This window comes from Myxine glutinosa, chromosome 8 (assembly GCF_964187855.1).
Source record: "Myxine glutinosa chromosome 8, kmMyxGlut1.1, whole genome shotgun sequence".
In the NCBI taxonomy this organism is placed as follows: domain Eukaryota; kingdom Metazoa; phylum Chordata; class Myxini; order Myxiniformes; family Myxinidae; genus Myxine; species Myxine glutinosa.
In genome coordinates this window covers 111,637,082-111,647,964 of record NC_136268.1, presented here as the reverse complement: position 1 = coordinate 111,647,964, position 10,883 = coordinate 111,637,082, and the positions used below count along the sequence as shown (strand labels likewise).

The window sequence follows — 10,883 nt, the reverse complement described above, 5'->3', positions numbered from 1 at the left end:
TTCCTTTCATATATATTCCCTCGTCCGCGTGCAAGTCTGGTGTGTGGGATCCCAACTTAGGTTTTAGTTTTTATCTGCGCGTTCCATTGATTCATGTTCCGTTTAATAAATATTACTTTTGTACATTCTCAATTCCGTTTTCGGTGTGAGTTTAATTACTTTGCAGGTTTGAAGACTGCTCGTATCGCGTCAGGTAAAAGCTGCCGGCCTATTCTTCTTCCTCTCCCTTCATCCCGCGCATATATAGTGAAGTCCGTATTTGATAACGCCTCAAATAACGCTCAATTTGCTATCCGTGATTCCCCGGTATTTATTCATATATATTGTTGCGGTTTTAGAACCCTCACTTGTAAATAATTCTTGTAAATATTCTATTTGTTAAAAGGTCAAAGGTCGCACCCATAGTTAGGCCATATGCAACACGTAGGTCACCATAGGACTTTAGTTATCTCCTTAGTATGTGTTTAAATAAGGCCATGTTCCCAATAGTCGAATCTGCGTTGCATTAATTAAATAAGAATAGGTTCCTTTCATTTTCCAGCCTCCACCCCCCCAAAAGCTACCCTACCCCAACAGGCGCAATCCATCTTGGCCTAGCATTTCGGCTGCCACTAGTCAAGGAACACGAGGTAGGCCCGAAAAGGGGGGGGGGGGTGGAAAGGCGTTGAGGTGAAGGGTCACAGCATTGGGGGACGGTAAGGGCCACCAGCCAATCAGGGCTGAGGTGGGATGGCCTGGTACGGGCATGGCTGGAGCTTCCAGAGGGTTCGCTGGGCTTGCCTATATAAGCGCGCACGCAAAGCCCTCAGAAGAACTGCTTGGAGAACTGCGCGGGGAGAGCTCGAACAAAAGGACTGCACGGGGAGAGCTCGATTAAAGAAGAACTGCGTGGGGAGAGCTCGAACAAAAGAACTGCGCGGGGAGAGGTCGAACAAAAGGACTGCGCGGGGAGAGCTCGATTAAAGAACTGCGCGGGGAGAGCTCGAACAAAAGAACTGCGTGGGGAGAGCTCGAACAAAAGGACTGCGCGAGGGAGCTCCATTATCAAAGGACCGCGAGGGAGCTCGATTATTGAGAAGAACTGTGTGGGGAGAGCTTGAACAAAAGGACTGCGCGGGGAGAGCTCGATTAAAGAACTGCGTGGGGAGAGCTCGAACAAAAGGACTGCGCCGGGAGAGCTTGATTAAAGAACTGCGCGAGGGAGCTCCCTTATCAAAGGACCGCAAGGGAGCTCCATTATTGAGAAGAACTGCGCGGGGAGAGCTCGAACAAAAGGACTGCGCGGGGAGAGATCGATTAAAGAACTGCTTGAAGGACCGCGAGGGGAGCTCCATTGTTAGAGGAGAACTGCGAAGGGGACCATGGCTATTGGAAGGACTGTGAGGGAGCTCCTTTGTAAAAAGGACTGCGCGGGGGGGCTCCATTGTTAGAGAGAACGGCGCCACAGACTCCTTGCTTATTGTAACGAGATCTGCGCGAGGGTACCCTCTGAGACGAACGTTGAGAGAGAGAGAGAGAGAGTTGGCACGCATATACGTACACGGCATTCCCCCCCGCCATATGTAAGGTCCGGTCGTGCGCCAACGATACACGCTAGCTGCCTGCCCGGGTTTTCGCCACGGTACGAGTTGATGCCTGGAGCCGGAACGCATCGCCTGAACCATCTGCTTGGACCTTCTCCTCCTGCCACTACCCTCCCGTGTGAGTCTGTCTGTTTGTCCGGGGTTGTAAGTAAGACTGTATAGTTAAGCTTGCCCTGTGTCCTTTTGCTCTGTATATTGCTTTCGTTTCCTCTTCTTTGGGTCTTGTAAATAATTAATAAACCCATATTTGTTCTTTCTTTACTCTGGTTTCCTCTCCATTCGATGGCTTGCGTCTTTTCTCAATTGAATACCTGTGGCACGATAGGAACCGCTCAGGATCGGGTTTAGTAGTATTTGTTAATGGCCCGAGTCACGGCTCGCTTCGCTCGGTGTATCCATTAATGCTGCGGCTCAGGTGGGAGTTATCTCCTCGCTTTACGGTCGGGTTGCAGTAAGCAAGTATTTGGGACTCCATTGACCAATCACCCTGGCTAATACTGACCGGAAGTGACGTTATAGCTTCCAGGATTGGGGGACGGCCAGCTTAAGAGACAAGGGGATTAACCCCCCCTTGGTAAGGGGAGAGCCGACCCCCGAATCCGCAACAATATATACAGACAAGGTTGTGGCCTGACATTGTCATCTGGTCCGGTGCAACAAGACAGGTCATCTTAGGGGAATTGTCTGTACCTTGGGAAGAGAACATGGAAGAGGTGCATGAGAGGAAGAGAGGAAAGTACAGTGAGCTGAAGGCAGTGCCGGGAGAAGGGTTGGCGAGTTTCTTGTCAGCCATTTGAGGTGGGGTCAAGAGGGTATATTGACAATTATTCCTTTTCTGCATTTCTTGATCGGCTTGGAGTATGTGGGACAGAAAGAAGGAGGATGTGTGACAGAGTGGCCCAGGTTGCCTTGAAAGGCTCACTTTGGATTTGGAGGAAGTTTATGGAGGCACGTTGAACGGTGTAGGTTGAGTTTGTGGGTGGTGGTTCATTTCAGCCTAAGGGGTAGTGACTCAGCGTGGAAGAGAAATGGAGATGTGCGAATGTTGTGTGTGTTTATGTGTATGTGTGTGTGTGTGTGTGTGTGTACTACAAATCAATGTTGCTGGGAATCAGTGGTTGCTAGGATACGGCAGCATGCCAAAAAACGCTATCGGTGACAGTTTGAACATTCGAAGTACAGTTTGATCCAAAGGTAGGTTGTGTGGTCATGCTGTTTGGTCGATTGATGTGTTTAAGGGGAAGATGTGAATGATTTAATGATATTATCATATTATCAAGTGTGTAAGGAAAGTTATAAATATATGACAACACATGAAATCCTATTGCGAGTAAAGTTGGAATAAGTGATGTTGCATTGATGGGTTGACTGACTGCCTGGACACAACTGAGGTTGTGGATCCACTGATGTACCATCAATTGATGTGGATCCATGATCGAGGTTGTGGATCCGCCGTTTGGAGAGGTCCTGGGCTGAAAGAATTGAAACCTCGAGGAAGAACGGTGCCCAGCTGATGATCCATGCAGTCGGGAAACTAGTCAGTTGCTTACGGGTTAAGGTTCTTGCTTTAGGTGGAGGAACTATGTTTGAGGTTTAAAATTTAAATAAAGTTGAATATGGGATGTTGTAAAATTAACAGCATTTACAACAATCCTTTAAATTATTTAAGTTTAGGAACAACCGAAACTGTACAATTAATTAAGTGTGTGCGTGCGCACGCGCGTGTGTGTGTGTGTGTGTGTGTGTGTGTGTGTGTGTGTGTGTGTGTGTGTGTGTGTGTGTGTGTGTGTGTGTACGATTTCCCAAGCTTAAAGTCCCATCCGACAGATGAAATACTCATTGATACAATGCCTTGGCTGTACTGTTCAACTGGGCCGACAAGATTGCCTTGAAATATGTGACTCACCTTTGAGCTGTCTAGCCTGGGTTTGAATATCTACACAGCTATAAGTTGCCACATTCACATGCACGACAATGCATGAATGTACAGTATGTCATGTCCCTTGGATGGGCATTCAGCTGATTGTTACTTGGTGGATATTAAAGATCTTACAATATATTTCGCTAAGAATAGGCGATCAGTTACTGCAGGCACCCTGAACAAATCACAAAATCCCGGCTTCTACTGTGATTATCAACTAGTCTGGCCTTCTTGGAGGTTCCATGGCACCAGGTTACACAGCTAGCTATGTCGGAGCGTCGTTGCCATCTGGGGAGTGGCTTCTGTACGATAAATAAATTAACTAGGTGGTTCGCATATTTCATGTGAATGACCTTCTTTGGATACATAGGGCAACCAATAATAACAACTGTACCACTAGGAATAGCAATAACGAGAGATGCTTCCAAATAAGGGAATACTTGTGCATCCAATATATGCCTGTTTGGTGTTCGCATCTGGTGTCTTGTCTTGTGAGGCTGCAATTAATGTCCACGTCCTATTTACAGTGCCCATTAAACCATTGTTCTCTAAACGTCCGTGAGTCATTCAAGAGGAGACTGTGCAATATTGATTTGCTTTTGCTCAATGAACTTTTTTTGTAATGTGATGTCCAAGGGATCATGCATATGGCCTCCTTGACTCCTTGACTTGCAGACACTTCCAAATAAATATTTGCTCCTGTCACTTGCAGTTGGTGTTGGCCTGGTGGCCCAGCCTGGTGTTGGCTTAGCGGTTAGGGTGCCGGCTTGGGATCCTAGGATCCTGGGTTCCAATCCCGGTCGATCGCTGAATTAATGGCAGGGGGGTTGACTCAGCCTGTCATCCTTCCGAGGTCGGCAAATTGAGTACCAGCTTGCTAGGATGAATGATCCCGGTGTGTACCCCGGCTTAGAATAGGTACACCGTATCCCTGCGCGTCGTAATAGCGTGACCAAGGGTTGGCGTCAGGAAGGGCATCCGGCCATAAAAACATTGCCTCAAACAGGGAACCATGATTGTCATGGGGCCCGCAAGGCTAACCCCCGCTCTAGCGGGGAAAATGGCCTTAAAACGATCATTCATATTCATTACTTGCAGTCAGATCTCTACTTCGTACACGCTTGCCCTGTCTATAAGAAAGACAAGTGTTCAAAACTAGTGTCTTTGCTTACCCTGTACACATCTTCTTTTTCCATGTATGGAAAGAAGCCTCTGTGCCATTACAATCCAGCCGAGGAAAGCATACAGCTGGAAAATAGAACACCGATGAAATATTATTAACTCCCCCACCAAAGGTGGATGGAGGTTATGTTTTCACCCCTTTCTGTTTGTGCATTTCTTACTTGCCGGAAACGATTCCAGCAAATATGTTGGTTGGTTGGTTTGTCTGTCTGTTTGTCTGTGTCTGTGCACAGTACTACGTCTACATCGTTGCACATAGAACCGCCATACTTTACACACATATGTGTCTTGCCCTGGAATAGACTGTGCCCAATTTTTAACTCTCTAGGCCAAAGGCCTCCATTATGACGTCATAATTCGATAATTCGACAAGTACAAAACTTCATCCAATCAAGATGCAATTTATTGAGCGCCATGTCGGCATAAACAGTTGGAGAAAAAAAAATAATGATGACGTCATCGGTCACGTGGTTCGGCCGCTATCTTGGAAAAACCGAAAAATTTTGCACCTCTATATCTCCGAAAGTGCTGAATAGAAAAAATTGAGACATGGCTCATTGTAAAGAACTCTCCATGGGGAATAAAATATGTTAATGATGATGTCATAGGTGCCTCCATTATGACGTCATAATTCGGCAAGTACAAAACTTCATCCGATCAAGATGAAATTTCTTGAGCATAATCTAGGAATAAATTCGTTTAGAAACAAATAATGATGACGTCATCGGTCACGTGGTTCGCCCGGCAAGTCCTCGGTCTCTGACCAATTTTTCATTTGTTTGTATGTTTGTTTGTGAACAAAATATCTCAAGAAGTTGTGGACAGATTCGGATGAAATTTGGCAGAGATGTAGCGTATGTCACAGGGACGAAATGATTCAATTTTGGTGAAGATCCGGATTCGGATCCGGCCAGTAGAATTTTTAAAGTGATTCTTCACCATTGGGAGATCAGGGCAAAAACGATACATAGCAGGATATCTCAAAAAGTTATGGACGGATTTGGACGAAACTTGGTGGAGAGGATTGGGTGTGTGACACGGACAAATACATTCGATTTTGGTGAAGATCTGAATATGGATTCGAATATGAGAATTATTTAATTTTATTAAGTGATTCTTCACCATTGGGAGATATGGTCAACCAGGCAGAGGTTTGCTCTCTACAGAGTGCCGTTCTAGTTCCCATTGAAATGAAACCCATTTTAATCTGTACGAAGACTGACCAGGTTTATGAAAGTTCACATGTGGATTGCGCTGTTTAAATGGAAACAGAATTCAGCCTCAGAGATGCAAGGAAACATGGAGCGTGAAACACCGGAGTAATACCTCAATGTTAGCCTGAAGTGGTAATTTTAGTCAGGGAGAAACATATACCTTGCTGCGAGTAGGAATTACTGCGCACGTTTAATGGATACCTTTTGAGGTACACCAATAGCTGGATTAACCCTTGGTCTGCCGTGCACCTTCTCTGCATCTTTTTCACATCAACCACGAAATCTTATCGCAGAACCACCAGGTGTACCAACAGGTGGATCATCGCTGTAACCAGTGGCGTGGTGATGGGGGGAGGGGGAGGCGGAGGGTGCGACCGCACCAGGCGCGAAGTGGATGGGGCACCAAATTACACCCTCAAAAAACCATTTTCATGCTCCATTTGTCTGTATTGTATAGAAATTATAATACAACGAACTCGTGAGATTACGAGAAGCAACTTTCAGAACCACGTTTTACAGTTTAAACTCCGTGCTACCAGTAAATGTGTCATGTCCATGTTTACAAACTCTTTACATCCGAATTCACTTTTTTCCTAATTCCTATTTATATCAACTCGCACAGATGACCGTGAAATTAGCACCCTTTACCCTTTACAGTTTACCGTTTACAGTTTACCCTTTACCGTTTACCCTTTACCCTTTACAGTTTACAGTTTACCCTTTACCGTTTACCCTTTACCGTTTACAGTTTACAGTTTACCCTTTACCCTTTACCCTTTACCGTTTACAGTTTACCCTTTACAGTTTACAGTTTACAGTTTACCCTTTACCGTTTACAGTTTACAGTTTACCCTTTACCGTTTACAGTTTACCCTTTACCGTTTACAGTTTACCCTTTACAGTTTACCCTTTACCGTTTACAGTTTACAGTTTACCCTTTACAGTTTACAGTTTACCCTTTACCGTTTACAGTTTACCCTTTACCGTTTACAGTGTACAGTTTACCGTTTACAGTTTACCGTTTACCGTTTACCGTTTACAGTTTACCCTTTACCGTTTACAGTTTACCCTTTACCGTTTACAGTTTACCCTTTACCGTTTACCCTTTATCCTTTACCCTTTACCGTTTACCCTTTACCGTTTACCCTTTACCCTTTATCCTTTACCCGATTCAAAGTTAGGGTTGTACCATTACAAAAATAGGGGGTGTTGTGGATTTCTGTGGACAAAATGCGAATGCGTAAATAGGGTAAATTATGGACTCTGGTAATCCGATAACGGTTCAAATTCTGTAAAGACCTGAGAAACATAATGAAAGACGTGAATAGGGCAACGGTTCAAATCCGGTTAACGTTCGAATCCGGCAAACGTTTGAATCGGTTCATGGCTCGAATCCTGTAAAGGCCTGAGAAACACAATGTAAGACGTGAATAAGGCAATTGTTCAAATCTGGTAAACGTCTGATCGGTTAATGGTTCGAATCCGGTAAACGTTTGAATCAGGTAAAGAAAGGTTCGAATCCGGTAAACGTTTGAATCTGTTAATGGTTCGAATCCGGTAAACGTTTGAATCGGTTAAAGGTTCAATTCTGGTAAATCGCTGAATCGGTTAATGGTTCGAATCCGGTAAACGTTTAAATCTGATAATGGTTCGAATCTGGTAAACGTTTGAATCGGTTAATGGTTCGAATCCAGTAAACGTTTGAATCGGCTAATGGTTCGAATCCGGTAAAACGTTCGAATCGGTTAATGGTTAGAATCCGGCAAACGTTTGAATCGGTTAATGGTTAGAATCCGGTAAACGTTTGAATCGGTTAATGGTTCGAATCCGGTAAACGTTTGAATCTGTTAATGGTTCGAATCCGGTAAACGTTTGAATCTATTAATGGTTCGAATCCGGTAAACGTTTGAATCTATTAATGGTTCGAATCCGGTAAACGTTTGAATTGGCTAAAGGTTCGAATCCGGTAAACGTTTGAATCTGTTAATGGTTCGAATCCGGTAAACGTTTGAATCTGTTAATGGTTCGAATCCGGTAAACGTTTGAAACTGTTAATGGTTCGAATCCGGTAAACGTTTGAATCTGTTAATGGTTCGAATCCGGTAAACGTTTGAATCGGTTAATGGTTAGAATCCGGTAAACGTTTGAATCGGTTAATGGTTCGAATCCGGTAAACGTTTGAATTGGTTAATGGTTCAAATCCGGTAAGCGTTTGACTCGGCTAAAGGTTCGAATCCGGTAAACGTTTGAATCTGTTAATGGTTCGAATCCGGTAAACGTTTGAATCGGTTCATGGTTCGAATCCGGTAAACGTTTGAATCTGTTAATGGTTCGAATCCGGTAAACGTTTGAATCGGTTCATGGTTCGAATCCGGTAAACGTTTGAATCGGTTAATCGTTCGAATTCGGTAGACGTTTGAATCTGTTAATGGTTCGAATCTGGTAAACGTTTGAATCTGTTAATGGTTCGAATCCGGTAAACGTTTGAATCGTTTAATGGTTCGAATCCAGTAAACGTTTGAATCGATTAATGGTTCGAATCCGGTAAACGTTTGAATCGTTTAATGGTTCGAATCCGGTAAACGTTTGAATCGTTTAATGGTTCGAATCCGGTAAACGTTTGAATCGTTTAATGGTTCGAATCTGGTAAACGTTTGAATCGGGTAATGGTTCGAATCCAGTAAACGTTTGAATCGGTTAATGGTTCGAATCCAGTAAACGTTTGAATCGTTTAATGGTTCGAATCCAGTAAACGTTTGAATCGGTTAATGGTTCGAATCCAGTAAACGTTTGAATCCAGTAAACGTTTGAATCGGTTAATGGTTCGAATCCGGTAAACGTTTGAATCTGTTAATGGTTCGAATCCGGTAAACGTTTGAAATAGGTAAAGATTCGAATCCGGTAAACGTTTGAAATAGGTAAAGGTTCGAATCCGGTAAACGTTTGAATCGGTTAATGGTTCGAATCCGGTAAACGTTTGAATCGGTTCATGGCTCGAATCAGGTAAACGGTTCATATGGCCTCCCCAATAGGAATTTCTGACTGTGCCATTGCCTGCAGGGGGCGATATTTTTGACCTTCGCCCCGAGCGCCACAAACCATCACTCCGCCACTGGCTGTAACGACCATGCTTGGTGGTGGCATACGAGGTTGGGAAGACGAGGGGCAGGGACACAACCCCCACCATATTTGCGTTCATACACCTAATAAATTGATGAGTCTCGTTGTCCTTTTTCCAGGCTGGATATTGTATCCTGTTGCGTGTGGTTTATTCGGAGAGTTTCTTTCTACATTCCCTGCCAGTGTCTTCTCAGCAGTTCTTCGTCGACATTTTACGTACTCTGTACGTCCCTCCACAGCTGTTCCATCTTTGCCGTCGATGCCTTTCGGCGTCTGACTGTCCTCAGGTGGTTTTATATCCCATCGCCTTTCTGTCTAACCAGATACAATTTAATTGTCTTTCTGCCCCTCAGGTATTTCTGCGGACGCGGCTCCCGTTACCTCAGGGCCTCCTCATTGCAGACGATCTAGGCTTTCGACGTCGTTTCACATCGTCATCCGCGACGTACAATCGGTCGGTGGTTGTCACATTAAATTTCGTTATCATATTTCGTCCCCCCGACCCTACAATTATCCTAACAGTGGAGAGAACCGTTAATTTTACCTCAGAGTAATTGCCCGGATTCCCATTAATAAAATATCGTTTCGTCGGCATGCGCGGGTGGTTGAGGACCTGAGGTGCTGTGTTATACTTCGTGAACTACTCCAGCACACAGAGCAGCACAATCAGGACCGTTTCTCCCGCCTTATCTGCAGCAACAGACACGACAAACCTTGGCGGATCCTGAGAGGAATAACGTAGCGTGAACCCGCGCCAAAACGCCCAGCAAAGTCCTCCCTGCTAGGATCTGTGCGGACCGTCCGCTCTGAGAAGCGCAATTAGCGCGAATCGAAGCTAATGGCTTACTTAAAGTACAAGGAAATCCATTTCCGTTTCGCCGCAACTTGGGCGCGAAAAGCAAGAGGGGCGCGAAAAGCAAGAGGCGCGCGCGCGGCGAAGCTGAGGGCTCGAGCCTTTACCTCAGAGATAAATTTATTATTAACGAGAAAGATGCCGCTCCTCGACGAGAGCGCGTCTCCACGGTGACGCTCGTTATGCGGAGTGCATGGACGATCCGAAATGAAGGTTCGGGGCGAGTCGATATATTATCTCTTCACGAGATTGCGCGCTCTCTTCGTTCATCGTTGCGCTGGCCGAGGTACTTATGCCGCGGTGCGTTTAAAAGTCGAAAGGCCGTAATGTCAAAACGGAGCAGTGACAAACCGAAAAGGCGACAGACAGATGTCGAGAAAACTTTCTCACCTCCGTGCTCTGTCGTGCTGTCCGTGCGGAGACTTGTCGACCGCGTCAGCGCGAATGCGCTCGGGGATCGCGAGCACGAAACCTCCAGCTGCACGCCTGCACGGTGACGTCCCCGCTTGGCCACGCCCCCTACCGCCCGTTGCAAAGAACACACGTCACGTCGTGACGCCATCACGGCGTGCGTATTGCCAAGTTAAGTGAGAGGCCGGTCGTGGGACTTCGTACGAAACGTTCTCATCAAATAACGAGGATGACGGGTGTTCAGGTTAAATGGTGTACGATGTGGCGAGCTGTTGTCCTTGAAGTGATGTTACTGAGTCGGGTGCATGTAGTCACAACTTACATCCTCAAACGGCAAAGCTTTTTCCTCTGCACATAAGGTGTTTGTTTATGAGACCATTTAAATTTAAAGTGAGCAGGTGCATAAGCAAATGAGCAGGTGCATAAGTAAATGAGCAGGTGCATAAGTTCACCCAAAAGCACTCTTCTCTACAATAAACAAACTCCTCAGCCCCCTGAACACCACCACCCAGTCATTCACAATAGACAACTGCATCTCCTTCCTTTCATTCTTCCAACGCAAAATTGAAAACATCTACAACAGCTTGACCACCGCCGCA

The 10,883-nt window shown here is 45.3% G+C and overlaps 1 protein-coding gene across 1 annotated transcript in view; it reads right to left on the bottom strand.

Moving 5' to 3' along the window:
* The window catches only part of SPOCK3 (SPARC (osteonectin), cwcv and kazal like domains proteoglycan 3), a 573,699-nt gene extending 563,264 nt beyond the window's left edge, over positions 1-10,435 (bottom strand). The window contains exons 1-2 of the mRNA XM_068125117.2: positions 10,264-10,435; positions 4,677-4,752 (exon numbers count right to left, since the gene is read on the bottom strand). Coding sequence (XP_067981218.2) covers positions 4,677-4,752; positions 10,264-10,435 — 248 coding nt within the window. The remainder of the gene's footprint in view (positions 1-4,676; positions 4,753-10,263) is intronic.
* Positions 10,436-10,883: the final 448 nt, after the last annotated feature.